This window comes from Vicugna pacos, chromosome 1 (assembly GCF_048564905.1).
Source record: "Vicugna pacos chromosome 1, VicPac4, whole genome shotgun sequence".
In the NCBI taxonomy this organism is placed as follows: Eukaryota; Metazoa; Chordata; class Mammalia; order Artiodactyla; family Camelidae; genus Vicugna; species Vicugna pacos.
The window spans coordinates 60,184,365-60,201,473 of NC_132987.1; the positions used below are offsets into that span (position 1 = coordinate 60,184,365).

Genomic DNA, 17,109 nt, shown 5'->3' on the forward strand with positions numbered 1-17,109 from the left:
AGCAAAAGGCCATAGTGGTCAGAGGCTGGATCCTGATCTTTTGTTCGTCTTTTTGAAAACTATCTGAATAGATGGCCCTGATAAGCTTTTTTCCTTCCATCTTGTTCTTAAAATTATCCCATTCTCTGTCATTAATACCACTGACTTGATCCTTCTTGTCCTCAGTGATGTATCCTATTCTCATACTCTTTCTTCCTTCCTTTCTTTCTTCTCTCCTTTCCTCCCTCCCTCCCTTCCTTCCTTCCTTTCTTCCTTCCATTTGTTCTTATTGAAACATAGTTGACATACAGTATTATGTTAGTTTCAGTATACTACATAGTGATTTGACATGTGCAGGTATTATGGAACAGTCATGGCAAGATGTCTAGATACCATCTGTCCTGATACAAAATTATTACAATATTATTGGCCATATTATTCATGTTGGTATTACATCACCATGACTTATTTTATAATTGGATGTTTATACCTCTGCATCTTCACCTGTTTTGTCCTCCCTCCCATACTCTTCCACTTCCTGGTTGTCAGGGAAAAAGACCCTGAAAATTAGCAAGGGAAAGCCAGCAGCTAAGCTCACTGACTCAGTAGACTTAATTTTACACAAAACGTTGAGTGAGTATGAGCAATCTTATATATGAGGGAATGTAGACTTCTCTCACCAAAGGAAAGTGCAGTTTGGCTTTTGGATAGAAGAGGTGTTTCTGCTACCCTGAGCTTTGTGGCTACATCCCAAAAGGTGGAGGTTACTCTTAAGACTAATCACTTGATAAACAGGGTGTTTTTGTATGTTGTAGTATTATATTGCAGTAGAGATTAGTTTGGGAGAAGCCAAATAAATATTTTCTTGAGATTTCTTTTTTTCTTGATTGAAATAGTTGTCTTTTTTCTATTTAGAGAACTGTATTCTTGTAAGATGTCCTCTAAGGTAGTGTTTTCAACTTGATTTTGCATCTTTTATATTATCATGCAGTGTTGCACAGTTTTACCTAGCAATATCCATTAGCATCTCTGTGCTTTGTGCTGTGGTCTGATAAATTATTAAAATCGTACCAAGAAGTTTACAGTCTTGGACTCCACTTCACAGTCAACATGTATAAAGTGTGTATTAATATTAGGTAAATAGCACACGAAAAGTTGCTTGGAATTATTAGTCATTAGGGAAATGCAAATTAAAACCATAACGAGATACCACTATAAACCTATTAGAATGATTGAAATGAACACAGCTAATCATACCAAATGTTGGCAAGATGTGGAGGATCTAGAACTCTCATACTCTGCTGGTAGGAGTTCAGCCAGTTTGGAAAACAGTTTGGGAGTATCTTAAAAAGTTAAATATATAATTACCATATGATCCAGCCATTCCACTCCTAGATATTTTCCTAAGAGAATTAAGAGCATATATCACACAAAGACCTGTACATGAATGCTCATAGCAGCTTTACTGATGATAGCCAACAACCGTAAGCAACCCAAATGTCCATCAGCAGGTGAATAAATAAACAGATTCATGCAATGGACTATTACTCACGAAACAAGAAGTGAAGTATTAATATACACAGTAGCATGGGTGAATCTCAAAATAATTATGTTGAGTGAAAGAAATCAGACGAAATAAGAGTACATGTCGTATGAATTCTAGAAAACGTTAGTTAATCTGTAGTGACAAAAAGCAGATCCAATGGCTACAACTTTTGAGGATGATGCATAAGTTCATTATCTTTATTGTGATGTACAGGTGTGTACTTTCGTCAAAATTTTAAATATGTGCAATTTATTGTGAGTTAATGATGCTTCAGTAAAGCTGTTTATAAAAACGATGTTATATTTGAATTTGGTGTTCTTGGAACTTTTCTTTTTTAATTTCAGGGAGGAAATCCTTCAGCAGTCTTTGTGGGAAAGAGTATCAACTCATGTGATTGAAAACATCTATCTTCCAGCTGCACAGACCATGAATTCAGGGACTTTTAATACTACAGTGGATATCAAACTTAAACAGTGGACCGATAAGCAGCTTCCTAATAAAGCAGTCGAGGTTAGGATATAATTTAATTAAATGGGTAAGAAGCATTATCTGAAGGGAGTAGGAGCTGTGAATTTTAGGTTTTATTCCCATCGCAGCCACTGTCTTTCTTTTTGGTCCTTATGCTCCTTTTATTCTTTTCCTAATATCTGTGCTGGGATTAACCATAATGCTGTTACCAGTTATGACTGGTTAAAAAACAAAATTTACTAATTGGTATGGTGTTGGTCTGAGGGTATTGGTTGTCCTTCCAGAGATAGCATTTAACAAAACCAGCAAAATTTGTTTGAACTTCCTCTGCAGATAGAGATTCCATAAGGAGAATGGCTAATGGATGAAACAATTCATTTGTTGGTTTTTCTGCAGGGCTCAATTTTACTTAAATAATTATTTTCTTAGTTAGGATCCTACCAGGTTAGACTAAGAATTATAAGAAAGTCCCTTAGAGAATGCATGTCTGTTGCCCGTGTATCTTGTTCATAAGTGTATGCTATCGTTGGGCTATTTGCTTAATATGCTTCTTGTTTCCTCATCTATAAAATAGGGACAAAATTGTTGCCTGTGGCACAGATTGTTACAAGGGGTTAACATACGTAAAATACTTTGACAGTACCTGGTCCATAGTAACCACTCAGTGAATGTCAGCTGCTGTTATGATGATGATCATCATCATCCAGGTTGATCTTGCCTCGCACATCACTCTGAAGACTGGTTGTTACAGATAAGAGTCAGTGTGTCCTGTACTTCTGTGTGAGGTTGCTCACAAAATTAGAATCCACGTTAAAAATAATTCTGTTGTTCATACCTACCTTAGAAACAAAATGTCAGTGTCTAATTATTCAGGTGTTTTTCACCCCTTTCCTGTTCTGCTCCCGTCCTTGCTTCTTCACCTCTGATCTCAATTCCCTCAAGCCTCTTTTTCTAAGAACTCTTAACAGCTGTTCTACCTAAGCTGCATGTTGCTGACCCCTGGTCAGTTCTTGACACATTTACCCCTGAAGTAATTAGAGAGCTGCCACCACCATGTCACCAGCACTCCTCACCACTGGCCCTGACATTTTTCTGGGCCCTGTCCCATGATAGCATCATATTTTCACATCCTAAGATTCGAGCAGTGGAAGTGATCGCAAAAATGGCAAGTGACTTTGTCTCCTGCTGCTTTCTCCCTCCCCTAGGTGTGGTAGAAAGACATGAACCTGCTGAGGGTCAGGAAACTAATTTTAATACCTCCCTGTGTTCTTGGACAGTCACCTTTCTTTATGCCATAATTTCTTAATGTTTAAAATGAGGAGGGGTAAATAAAAAACACAGCATTAACTAATCCACTTAATCCTAAGTAGGCTCAGTTCTTAATTGCTTTTGACACTATCAGATAGTTGGGAGTTAGCAGTAATGCAAGGCTGAGTAATACTCAACTATGTTTAAAAGTATTGACACATTACTTCATCTATTTGTATAAAGGCAGAGATGTGAGAGATTAAATCATTAAGAAATTTGCAACTTGTTACAGTGTGGAAGAAGCAGGCAAACTCAGATGTTTGGATGACCTGAGTCTGGCGGCCGCCATGGGCTACGGACCTTCTCGGGAGGGGCAGCTCCTGTTGGGCTCCAGTGGGTGGTGCTGTGCAGGAAAACATGGGCCCAGTGCTGCCAGATAGTTCGGAAACACAGATTTTATAAAAAGTCTCTCAGGTTTTAAATATTGGTTACTAATTTTTAAAAATTTAAGACACTGTGTATGTGTAGCAAAACATGTCAGGAGGCCAAATCTATCCTGCCAGCTACCAATATGAGCCCTTTAGGCCAGAGTTTATATTTGCTACTTTTTTTTTAAAAACATGATTTTATATGTGTTTTTTTTTAATTGAAGTATAGTCGGTTTCCAGTGTTGTGTTAATTTCTGGTGTACAGCATAGTGATTCAGTTATACATCACATGTGTTTTCTGATACATTGATTTATCACTTCTGATAAACTGATCTGTCACATCTGTTTGGCTTATATTCACATGCTTATTTTTCTTGTTACACATTAAATAAAAGTATGCAGTATAAATACAGTTTTTTTCTTTTTAATAATTCTAGGTTGCTTGGGAGACCCTACAAGAAGAGTTTTCCCGCTTCATGACAGAACCAAAAGGAAAAGAGCATGATGACATATTTGATAAACTTAAAGAGGCTGTTAAGGAAGAAAGTATTAAACGCCACAAGTGGAATGATTTTGCAGAGGACAGCTTGGTATGTCGTTTGTATATTAGGGTGTCAGCCTCATATTTTTATATAATTTCTCAAATTGATATTCCTTTATAGACTTTTTATATGGCTAAATTAGCTTCTGAATTGAAAATAATGAAGGAAAGAAATAGATTTATGAAATGTAATAGGCCCTTTGACATTTCTCTGCCCTTCTAAAATCATCCTCTGCTATTTCTTTCTTGGCTGTTATTTCAAAGAAAAAGTCAGACCTCAAAGTAAACAGTTTTCTATAAACTTCCACAAAATTTACATGGGGCCTAAACTATGGATAGCTGCTTCTCATTTTACCCTCAGTGGTAACAGCGGGAATTAGATGAATTGGTTTTCAGTGGAGTTGAGTCGTAAAATGTTAGAATTCTAAAATCGTAATGCTAACTACCATATGTTGAGTGCTTACGAGGTGCTAGAAACTCTGCTGTGTGTTTTGTAAGCATTATTTTATTTAGTTCTTAAGCAGTTCTGTTACTATTATTGTCAAAGCTGGGATATGAGCCCCACTCTAATTACAAAACCTGGCTCCTGACCTCTATTACCTGATAAATCTTTTGTTATGTAGAATGTTCTCATCACCATAATCAAACCTTATTAAGCACCTGCTCTGCGCAGTTATGAGAGAGCCTGTTGAAAGATAAGATTGAGTAGTTTTCTAGGAAAATGCATATCTCACTATAGGCTGATGGTAATTGTAATTTTTTTGAAGAAATGTTTGTCTTCATATTTGAAAACATTATTCATTCTTGTCAAATGCTTTAAGATTTCTGAGAGAATGGTGCCATTTTCATTCATTTGTTCGAAATTTATAACATTGGGAGACCAATTTTCTAATAATAAATAACTAACATTTACTTATGGTTGTCTAGACCTTTTAAGCTTCCTTCCATTACATTTTTCATTGCTGTTCACAGTCAGATAATGGTTATTGCTTTTTTTTTCCTGTTCTCTTTTTTTGAAAATGCTAACACAGGTCATAACAGCAGAAAGGAACAGTAGAGATGATCTGAATCCATAGCTCCTGAATATCAGGGTTCTAGGGTATAATTTTATGTAGTTAAATATGAAATTCTACAGACACACACACACGCCTGACTGTCTTATAGGTAGTGAATTCATTTAATTTGGGCTAGGAGAAAATCTCCGCTATTTATTTTTTAGACAAAAAGGTGATAAGCAGACAGATAATAAGACCTCCTACATTTGTGTGGGAGGGACATACTTTTATGTTGTTGTAGATACATCTGTTATTTTTGGATATTTGCTAAGCTATCAATTTGAATAAAAATTACTAAAATGATAAGTTAAAATAGAGGTTTTTCTTTCCTTGTTATTTCAGCGGGTTATTCAACACAATGCATTGGAAGACCGGTCCATATCTGATAAACAGCAGTGGGATGCAGCTATTTATTTTATGGAAGAGGCTCTTCAGGCTCGTCTCAAGGATAGTAAGTAGGGACATGGGTTATTGAGTTTTGAGTATTTGCAGTGGAGACAGAGTCATTAACCTTAGTGAACATTGGTTTAAAAAAAAATTACATTTCAGGGTCTTGGTCATAAATATTCTAGTTGAATACTATTTGTGGAATTTTTTAGTCAACTGCTTATAAACTACTCTTAAATATATTGAATTGGACACATGCTATATGTGCTCATATTCTAAAAGCTGTGATTCAGACTATTTTAGTGTTTGCTGCTGTACTTATGGGAACTTTGTAGGCAATTGTATTTTTCATAGATTCTAAACATACATGATTCTTATACATTTACATATCGATCATATAGTTTTTAAAAATTTCAGCTGACTTTGTATTGATACAGCATTTTGAAACAGTTACAAAAGCAAGACAGCATTAGTTATCATTTATGTACTTGGTAAGTGATAAAATTCATGATGAATTAACTTTTAAAAAATTTTTCTAGCTGAAAATGCAATTGAAAATATGGTGGGTCCAGATTGGAAAAAGAGGTGGTTGTACTGGAAGAATCGAACCCAAGAACAGGTAAAAGCAAACAAATTCTTATCATTTTAATTCAGGCATTAAGATACAGCCTTTGCATGCCTTAGACCAAACTTAATTATTTCAGATGCTTTATGTCAGCCTTTCTAAAATATAATAAATCTTTAGAATAAACAGTAAACCACAAAATAAAGTTTGAAACAAATGAGGTAGCTGTGTTATTAAAAGAAAAGGGAGATGAAATATGCCCCTTCGTGGTTGATTGCTTTGTTCATTTCATTGTCCTATTTGAGGTAAAATGAAGGTTAAGGTTTTGAACAAAAGCAAAAAATGACAAGGATTCCAGAAGATGTGGAAAGAATGTGATTAGAATAAAAGTACAATGACTTTTTTATCTTATTCTATTAATATTATCTCTGGATATTTCTGTAGTATATTCAGATTATTTTATTCTTTTGCATTTTTTGCTCCTATGTTCACAAAGTAAGTATAAAAATTCAGACAGAGGTAGAATTATAGAATTCATTCACTTATTTATTAATGTTTATTAACATTTAATGAGCACTTTATAAAAACAAAGTGGTAAAGGCAAGTATTAGTAACTTTACAAATGAGTAAATAGAAGGAAAATGTGTAATCATTAAAATTCCACCCCCTTTTTGTTCTTTCTTTATTGTTACGACTTCTTTTCCCATCTAGCATTGATTCTTACACCAGTAACTCTTTTTTACATTAATTCCTCAAATAGAATAGTGTAAAGAGAGTGTAGAATCAAAATCCCTAAATGAAGGAAGTAATTAAGAAGAGTTAGCATCCAATTCACTGTCCTTCCTTCCCTCCTTGAATCCATTAGAGAAAAGAGACCAAGATACGGAAATACTGAGAGAGAGCAGTTAAAGAGAATGAAAAATTACCAAATTACATATCATTCCTATTTTCTCTTTATTTCTTTTTGTTTTACTTTCATTTTAAATACAGAGTTAATTGTATAACCAACACCCTATTTTTTTTTCTAGTTTTATGTATTTCTTGTTTCATAAGCTTCTGTCAGATGTGAGTCCCAGTTTGTCTTAATTTGTGAGGGGACAGCCTTCCTCTTCTCTCTTTTTCTGATATGATTTTTGTGAAAAAATGAGTCATTAAGAGACTGAAGAGAAGCTAAAGAAGTGGGCAGAGGTAGTGGTTGGGTGCTGCCTGTGTGCAGAGTGCATCAGTTATCTCTGCCCTACACATGGGCTGCGAGGAGGCAGTCTTTCAGAAAAAAAATGTTGGAGATCCATCAGATGTTTGTGACTTTGAGACAAGAAGAGGCATTGATTAGAAGGAACTGGTATAGGACAGATAAACTCCCAAGAAAAATGGTGTCTGACTCTTAAGGCTTAGTGAAATTAGGCCTATTAGGTGTAGAACAATCAATGACGGCAGAACTTGCCTCCGCAACTAGTAGTAAATATGCTTAGGCCAGATGCTCTCAGAGAGAAATGATTCCTGGTTGTAAGTTACTTTTCTCAGGAGCTTGAACCCATAGGGGATCCCTTCAAGAGAAGCAGGGGAGTTTGTTTTAAGGTCAGTGCAACGATCTGTAGCCTAGACGAGGAACATGGAAGCCCTTCAGAGAAGAGCTGCTCCTCCCAGGGTTTCAGGGCAGCAGGCGTTAGAGCCAGGCTGACTAGAGCAGAGGCGGTGGTTTGGAGTGTGGAGGGAGGGGTTTGCATATGTTTGTTTTGTTTTCTCTTTCAAAACAGTCTCTTGTCAGACTCACTGAATCAAGTTCTCCTTCTCTAACTCTCTAACCCTCCTACTCCCAGTTGAAAACCACTGGTCGTATCTAGAGGATTCTCTGGGGGGCTGAGGCTATCCCTAGGTCTCACATTGCAGGTTTACATAGCTGGCAGTTCCTTTCCTTTTTGAGGTAGCGGGATTTAGCAGGAAAAGAAACTTAAGATTGTCCTGTGTTAAAGATGAGAAATCCATGTTCTGAAAACTGTTTTGTGCTTTTGTATGGTTACTTTTTCCTTTGTTTTCTAAGAAGAAAGTCCTTTCTTTGAACCCTTCTCACCTTGTCTGAGCTGCAGTAATGGACGTCTTGGTCAGGATAGATGGGAGAGTGTTGATCTCCTGAACACCGAGTGCGGTGGGACAGGTGGGAGTGAAACAGGACAGGAAGATTGGGAGACTGTCGCTTTAGAGATTTCCTTCCTCTGTCTGGCCAAATAGCAAATGTTTAAGGAACAGTGACATTTCTCTTCATTAAGTTTCTTATGTCATGTTTTCAGAGAATATTACTTAGTAGTTCTATTTATAAGCCATTTATTTGTGTTTTAAGGGTTTATATAAATACTCAGATTCCATAGCTTGGTAGAGTTTAGGGCGAAGTGCTGTGGTAGTATCTTAATCAGTCATTTCAAAGCTAGTTTCTTTACCATGCGATCTTGAAAGAAGGATGGAAAAATTAAAAGATAAACTTAATTTGACACCGTACAAGAATCTTGCTTTCAAACCTATCACTAATGTGTATATGTTTTCCTCATTTGGTGAAGATATTGTAAATAATCATAGAGACTGGAAGTGAATTAAGAATGATGGGCACCTCACAGAAGTAAAGAATAGTTTTTAATGAAAAAACTTTCTAAAAAAATCAAACTATGAATTTTATATTGAATATATCAAGAAAAGAACATGTCAACAAGTATAAGTTACTACAGTCATGGGTTCTTACATAAGAGGCATTTACAGAAAATACCCTCTTCCTGTGTGTGCAGGGTACTTTTTCTTAGATTGAAATCACACCCTAAGTTCAAGAAAGGAAGTGCGTAGTCAGGTGCCTGATGACTTCGACAGTGAAACATCTCAGCAAAAGTAAAATACAACAAAAGAGCTAATCCCCCTCCCCGCTTGGCCCCTCGTGTGTCCATGTTGTTCTGCATTCATCAGCCAGGGTACACTGATTGCTGTGATTGAGCTGTTGTCACCTGTTGTGAAAAAGCAATATATTTATTAAAAATTGAGACTGCTTTTGTAATTGTGCCAAATCGTGAACTATCTAAACACAGTCCTCTTTCAAACATTTTAAAGTGTGTTCACAATGAAACCAAGAATGAGTTGGAGAAGATGTTGAAATGTAATGAGGAGCACCCAGCTTACCTTGCCAGTGATGAGATAACTACAGTCCGGAAGAACCTCGAGTCCCGAGGAGTAGACGTAGATCCAAGCTTGGTAATAATCATTGCTGAGAAGCATGAACGTACTTCCTTCATCTTTGTTTCTTGTAGTAAAATGTCACTACTTCTCATATGTTCCTGAGATATTGAAGTGCTTAACTTGACTCTGGTCATGTGTACTTTTGCTAACAATACGAACTCTGTCATTTTGAGTGTGGAAAGAGTAGAAATTTTATTCTCAGTATTGCTTTTTTAACTGTAACGCTTTAATTTGTGAATGGGGAACTTGAGACGTAGAAAAGTGAAGCATCTGGGCAAATTCAGCAGTTACTTCTGGCCAGGGTGGGTGAGACCCAGATCTTTGCACCACGTTATGTTGTTTCAGATTACAAAATAAACATTGTGCATAAATTTGGCTCATTTATATGTTTTTTCAATCAGATATACCTTAGGTATGAGTAAGTTGGCTAATGCTTTGGGGCTCCATCTCATTTTCCATGTTTACAATAAACAGGATAAAAGTAATTATAGTTTAGACTGCCTTTTGCTTACTTTCATGATGCTTATTTGGAGAACATTTTAACCAAGCAGTTGTTTCTGAGCCTGTATTCCCTAGTTAGGGTATAAGGGATCAAAACTTCGTTTTGTTATTAGTGTAGTAAAGTTAGCTTATGTGAAACCCATTTAGAAGAGTAATTGTAGTGGGGAGAACAATTATATAAGAAATTTCAGAGCCATGCATAAATTCTTTTAAGAATTATTTACCATTTATATTTCGGTACTTGAGAAATGAGTATACTTACTTAAAATTCCACCAGAGGTCAGAACAAGGAAAGAAAATTGGTGAAAAGAAACAGTTAAAGCTGTTATACATCTCATTGTTTATGAATTGAAAATTAAATTAAAACTAATGATTAGATGCAGTTATTAGTTGAATATAGATTTAATTTATCCACATTGGTCCTAGCTCTCACTAACAGTAAGTTCGGCTGGATACTTTTAAACTTCATGAGTAAATACAATAGGAGGGAGTTTGCCCATATCTTAGGATGTGGATTGGCTGTATATCTCACTTTCTGTGAGCAGGAAGATACCAGGTTTCTTCCGAGAGAATCTATGCTCACCGCTTATGAAGCTATAAAATAGGTAGTGCAGTGCTGTGACAAGAATAGTGGATGGATCAGATGTCAGGAGGTGTCAGTGCTAGTGCAGTTCCATTCCATTAGCTAGTAATACTGCCTTTGGTAATTGGTATAATCTCTCTCAGCCCCCTTTTCTCATCTGTCAAGTGGTGTTGATGATACTTGTTCTACTTTCTTAACATTATTATTGTCATGATCAAAAAAGGACAACGGTGTGAAACACCTTTGAACACACTAACAGACTGTATAGTATTAAAGTGGTGGGGGTCGTACTGCTGTGGTAACAATGAGTTTTAATAATCAAAAAGGAACTGTTGTTGGGTTGATGGACATGGTCTGAGACCAGCTTTCTAGTCTAACTCTGACCTTAGATGAGTATTACAACCTCTTTTTACTTTGGGCACCTTACCTCTAACCAGGGGGAGAGAATTCCTGCCTTCTCAACTCTACAAGGTGATTAGTAATAACGCTCGTTAGAAACACTGCAAGTTTCAAAGTACATAAACTGGTAAGGAGTCATAGTAGTAGTAAATCTAATCTTTATCTTGAAAAAAAAAATTTTAATGGATAAAAAAGTTTGGCAGAATAACAACATTGCCATTGGTTTTAATTAACTCTTTTATAAATAAACTTTTTGTATGACTTTTCAGAATGTGTTTCATGAACCCAGAGATTGTACAGTAACTCTTTGGTCTTTCCTTTTTTCTTTTCTTTTTTTTTTTTTTCAATTTTAGATTAAGGATACTTGGCACCAAGTTTATAGAAGACATTTCTTAAAAACAGCCCTAAACCATTGTAACCTTTGTCGAAGAGGCTTTTATTACTACCAGAGGCATTTTGTAGATTCTGAGGTAAGGTTTCTGAAAACAGGAAATTTTTTTTTAATGATAGTTGTTTAATTGCTTAAAAGTAAGCTTGAGGTTTAGCATTAATTTTAAGTCTTTTGATATTCTAAAAAAAAAAGTATGTGTGATTTATAGAGTAATCTAACTCATTTTTTTCCAAAGATGTTTATCACTCTGGTAGTAACTGCATTTTACATGCAGATCATCACAGTACCTTTGAGACTGTGTGCTATTAATAGGCTCTAAACTACTTTTAAGATTTTTTTTAAATAATTTTTTATATTAGAAAATAATAAATTCCCATTGTGGAAAATAAGTGGAATAAATAAATGTTTAAAAAATGCAAAAAGAAAGAGTAACTTATAATCCCCTGACCTAGAAGTAATTTTAGTTGACATTTTTATATATATCTGTTTAACTCTACATAGCTGTGTGTATGTATATAAAATAACCATCTGTTTGCATAGTGGAAATCATAATGTAATACATTTTTATCATGCTCTTTTCCCATATTGTAATTCTTTCTTTATATCATGGGAATCTTACTTTAAATTCTTTAAAAGAAATGTATACAGTTCTTGGAATGGCTGATTGTACAAAGTTTAATGTCACATTTTGCAAAGTAACCCCTAGGTGGCGATAGACTAATGTATTTTGAGCATTTTCTTACAAGCAGAAATGCTTTTTAAAATATCCTTCTGAAAAAAGCCCTGTTAACTAATGATCTTGAGACTTTGGCAGCTTAAAAGAAATTTGTGTTTAAATTAAATTATACACATTTTTTGCATAATTTTAATTATGGAAAGACCTCTCTGTATAGAATAAGCTTGCTTTCTTTCAAAAAGGAACATGACAATTTTTTTTTTTAATTCAAGTATAGTTGGTTCACAATATCATATTAGTTTCAGGTATATAACATAGTGATTCAGTATTTTCATAGATTATACCCACTTATTATAAAATATTGGCTGTGTTTCCTGTGCTGTACAATACATCCTTCTAGCTTATCTATTTTACATAGTAGTTTGTACCTCTTAATCCTCTACCCCTATTTTACTCCTCACCCAGAGAAAAAGCATCTTTTTAAAAATTTTATTAATTTAATTTCATATGCTGCTGAATTTCAAAAATGGCTTGAGTGCACAAAGAAAAGAGGCTAACCTAAGGACAAATTTAAGATAACATGATTGTTAGTTGAAACTAAATAGAAATTAAGGGTATATTCTGTGAATGTAATGAATACATTACATTCATACAATGTAATGAAATTCTCTACCTCCAAAGTTTATTTGCTTTGCCATTGGAACGAAAACAGAGCTCTATAGCTGTGGGGAAGATAAAACTCAAATCAAGCAGAATTTCATAGATCCTGTGTAGAAAAAAATGGGTAGATTACGTCTAAGTAGGAATATTTGTATTAGGTAAATCTGATTTTTTTTTTAATTTAAGCTTAGGCTATAGTACTAACTGTAGTGGTTGTATGTGATTGTGATTGTGGTTGTCATTTTTAAATTTGCACCTGGTAATCTTATTTACCTAATATTTCAGTTGGAGTGCAATGATGTTGTCCTCTTTTGGCGAATACAGCGCATGCTTGCTATCACCGCAAACACTTTACGACAGCAACTTACAAACACTGAAGGTAAGCCACAGAGGGACCACTTTCTAATTTGTCATCAAAAATAATAGTATAACATTCCTTTTAAATAGAAGGATGCCAGAATACTTCCTGAAAAATAGATTTATGAGAAAAACCAAGAATTTTAATTTGCCCTTAAAATACAACTGAAAATAAATCATAATTGAAAAAGATGGGAGATAAAATGTACCAGGAGTCCTTCTTCATTACATGAAAACTCTGTTAGGAAAGGACACCTAAGCATCACTTAGGTTTTTTGGGAAATCTGTGCTTTCATTAAAGCGTTCCTTTAAGAATAGGACTTTCTCTGAGAATACATACTAGTGTCATGCTGATGAAAGTACTGCATAACAGGTAGGCTTCTCCCTGTGAGAAGTCTGAACTTAACAGCAGATTTAGTGTGATGAGAAAACAAAAACTTGCTCTCGATTATCATTAATTGTATCATTCTTGTGCATTCATAAACATGATGCTTCTCGTGTTTTTTTATCTGCTTTGAACAGTCAGGCGATTAGAGAAAAATGTTAAGGAAGTATTGGAAGATTTTGCTGAAGACAGTGAGAAGAAGGTTAAGCTGCTAACTGGTAAACGAGTTCAGCTCGCTGAAGACCTCAGTAAGTAGTTCTCCCTGCCTGCCACCTCACTGCCTTTTCACCTTCCCCATGTCCATTTATTTCTCCATTTCATATCAAGCTTATAGAAAAGTGTATACAAAGAACTTTTTCCTCTGAGCTGTTTGAAAGTTGCTGACTTGAAGCTCCATCAGTTTACAGTACGTTAATGCGTGTTTTTAAGAAACAAGGACTTTCTCCTAGCAACCATCAAAGTCAGGATGTTAACACTGATAAATTACTACATCTGATTTTCAGACTCCATCCTGGTTTCACCTGTTGTCCTAATATTGTCCTTCCATATGACAAGGTGTTTCATACACATCTCGTACTTTCCCTGACTGAGCTTTCCTTTTTTGAAGAATGATATTTAGAAATCAAGAGCTGGGAACTAGATAAGTTTAATGATGCTAGAGTGCCCCTGCTCAGTGGGGCTAGGGAACAGATACATTGTGTGCGTGTGTGCGCGTGCATGTGTGTGCATTTACACATATTTACACCTGTGTTTCTAATCATATGTATATATCTATATTGAAAACCATAAGTTGACACCAGTACTTTGCAGTTTAATCTAATAATACAGAGTTCATTCTGATTTTCCCTTTTCCATATTTGTAATTTCTTTTTCTGATGAGAAATCTGGCTCTAAGTATCCTTAATATATTGACTTATTTTGATCAATCCTCTTATGTGTAACCAAATTTGTCACTGTCCTCTTCATTGCATAAATATCCTTCTCACCCAGTGTTCTTATCACCCAACTCCAGGCCCCCACCACAGTGCCTGCCTCACCCTGTGTTGACACCCTTTCCACCTCAGCTAGGCTCTGACATACTGTGCCAGGTTGCCCTTCTTCACAGAATTCTTTTTACTGAGCTCGTGCTGTGACCACTGTGCCAGCCATCTCTCTCATCCTTCCTCACCCCACACAAGGGCTCTTCCTCACCCCAAGCCAGACCATGCTTTTATAGAGATACCATTTTCATCCTGCTTTGCTTCAACACCCTGCACGGACTGCCCTCCTACATGGATCCTCTCTTCACTACTGGGCAGGCCACCAGCACCCCCTGTGAGTGCCCTCTTACACCTATATCTGACTTTAACACCTATATCTGGTTGATATGGCTCCCCACTCTTGCCCCTCAACCTGTCTGGCCTTATTAGTCACTTTGTCACTGTGTCTTTTGCTTTTTCTTTTTTTTTGGTGGGGGGGAGTGGGTGGAGGAGACAGAAGAGCAATGTTTGGTTCTTTCTTGAATGCTGGTGAATTTTTAGCTTTAAGATGTTTGGGTTGCATACTAAAATTTACTAGATACTTTACCTTGTTAGAAATTTCCCTTATTTCAGCTTCATGAAACAGTAATTTTTTCCTTTCAATGTACGCTTAAATTTATTATCTGTGAGTTTTCAGATATCCAAAAAAGATAGTATGTGCTCAATAGAAAGCAGTTCTTCAAATCTGAAAACAGTTTGTAAGCTGAATACTTATCCCTGCAATACTGTCACTAGACGATCCAGGAGAGACCAGGCAGAGTTTCCCCATCTTCTCCCTGTGCCTAAGCCGCGTGTTCTCCCCCGCGGCTTGTCCCCTCCTTCTCTCCCCTCCTCCGTGCTTATCTCAGCTTCTTAGTTCTTTCTCTTTTCCTTTTTTTCTTTAACTTTTATTTCCATCTTCTCTTACTATCATTTTAGTTTTTTCATGCCACTTTGGAAGTATAAGACTCCTAAGAGGTCTGTGTTTAAATCTAGGCTTCCATGTACTAAGCAGGGTATCTCCCAAAGAAGCCTTAGCTGCTTTGTTTGTAAAAATGACTGCTATAATAGTTATTTCACAGGGTAATGAGGAGAATTGGTTCAAAAAGCCGTTTGGAAGTTCCTAGTTCATAATTTTATGCTAAATTAATACAGTTATAGGAAGAGATGTGTCAGTGTCACAATGCATGCAGATTATTTCTTTTGTATCCTTCATAGGATAGTTATTAGACAGTGAAATACTTCATGTGTTTTACCAGCATATACATTTTTAAGTGATTAAAGAATTGTATGTCTTTTCTCATGTTCTATAATAGAGCATTGTGTGACCTCATCACTTTCCACTCCCAATTTGATTATTTAAAGGAAGTGTACTGCTAACACAGATTTGTGCACTGCCAAGCCAAGTCTTATGTTCTCCTGTTGGTTTTCCTGAGAAAGTAATCATATGACTCCCTTGAAATGATTTACTACTGTGTGTGTGTGTGTGTGTGTGTGTGTGTGTGTGTGTGTGTGTGTGTGAAATTAGGGTCGTGTTAATGTTCCAAATAATGTCCTTGGAAGCAAGTGTTTGACCAGTGACTCAGTCACACTGAAGGAGATGAGCCATGACTTTGTCCACTAGTTGAAAAAGAATCTTGAGAGTACCTTTTCCTTACTGTTTATCTTCAGTCTAACACTTGGCAATATGGTCATGGACACTTTAAGCCAGAAAACTTTCAAAGTTAATAATAGCTACTACTGTATTACACAGATCAAAGTTCCTAGTATAGCATATTCAATTAGAATATGCTGTGTTGGTTAATGGAGTTTAGAGAAAGTGAGGCAGTCAGAGTTTTACTACAATTTCAAAACTAGTACAGGGTAGAGTATTGTAGAGATTGGTAGAAGTTTGATGCATCATACTTTTTGCCAGTCTTAAACTTGCCCAAGTTTAAATCATTTTACCACCTTACTTTGGAGATTCATCAATTGGTTGTCCTTTAAGATATGAAATAGTACAGTGTTCTCTCATATTCTGGAGAAGATACACCGTGTTCACTATTGAAATCAAGCCATGAAACTAGTTCCTGTCCTAGTAGACTCATGGGAGAGGAGTCACACAAGGAAGCAAGACTCTGGAGATGTGGTAGATTCCACAGGTAGAGCAGGAAAAGGTCAGGATGAACCTGAGACATCTTAGGATGTAGAAAGTAAGGAAGTAGTTGAAGGATGATGGAGACGTGTCAACCAAATACAGAAGCCAGTGTGCAGAGGCTCCTCCTAGCCAAAACTAGGACAATTTGGGCATCAAGATAAATAATGACAGTTATAAGTTATAGCCCACTGAATAAAACAAGGCTCTATTAACTGATAATTATATAAATAAATGAATAAAATCAGTGATGAGGAGTGGGATGTTTATATAATCACACAAAATATCTCCATAGAAAATAATTAAAAAGGAAAAAAGAATAGCTTTACAGTGGAGAAGCCTAGCACTAACCATCTTAATCAAGTGGTCAGTAATGGTCAAATCAGAGCTGTGTGCAGTGAGGACGCAGTGAGACGAACCCGGCATCACTTCTACCATTTAATTGTCAAAGATGTATAACTGAAATCTGATCATAGATGTATCAGAAAAGCCCCAATTAAAGCACACTCTACAAAATAATTGGCCTGTAAGCCTTAAGTGTATCAAGATTATGAGAGGCAGAGGAAGACTGAGGAACTGTTCCAGGCTGAGGGAG

General features: G+C 36.0%; 1 protein-coding gene across 5 annotated transcripts in view; it reads left to right on the forward strand.

Moving 5' to 3' along the window:
• Window positions 1-17,109, forward strand: part of OPA1 (OPA1 mitochondrial dynamin like GTPase) — a 79,831-nt gene that overhangs the window by 44,354 nt on the left and 18,368 nt on the right. For all 5 annotated transcript variants that reach the window (XM_006200947.4, XM_072962874.1, XM_015236586.3 and 2 more), the window contains 8 exons: window positions 1,870-2,035; window positions 4,107-4,259; window positions 5,608-5,716; window positions 6,192-6,271; window positions 9,305-9,445; window positions 11,267-11,383; window positions 12,926-13,019; window positions 13,520-13,630. In XM_006200947.4, coding sequence (XP_006201009.1) covers window positions 1,870-2,035; window positions 4,107-4,259; window positions 5,608-5,716; window positions 6,192-6,271; window positions 9,305-9,445; window positions 11,267-11,383; window positions 12,926-13,019; window positions 13,520-13,630 — 971 coding nt within the window. The remainder of the gene's footprint in view (window positions 1-1,869; window positions 2,036-4,106; window positions 4,260-5,607; window positions 5,717-6,191; window positions 6,272-9,304; window positions 9,446-11,266; window positions 11,384-12,925; window positions 13,020-13,519; window positions 13,631-17,109) is intronic.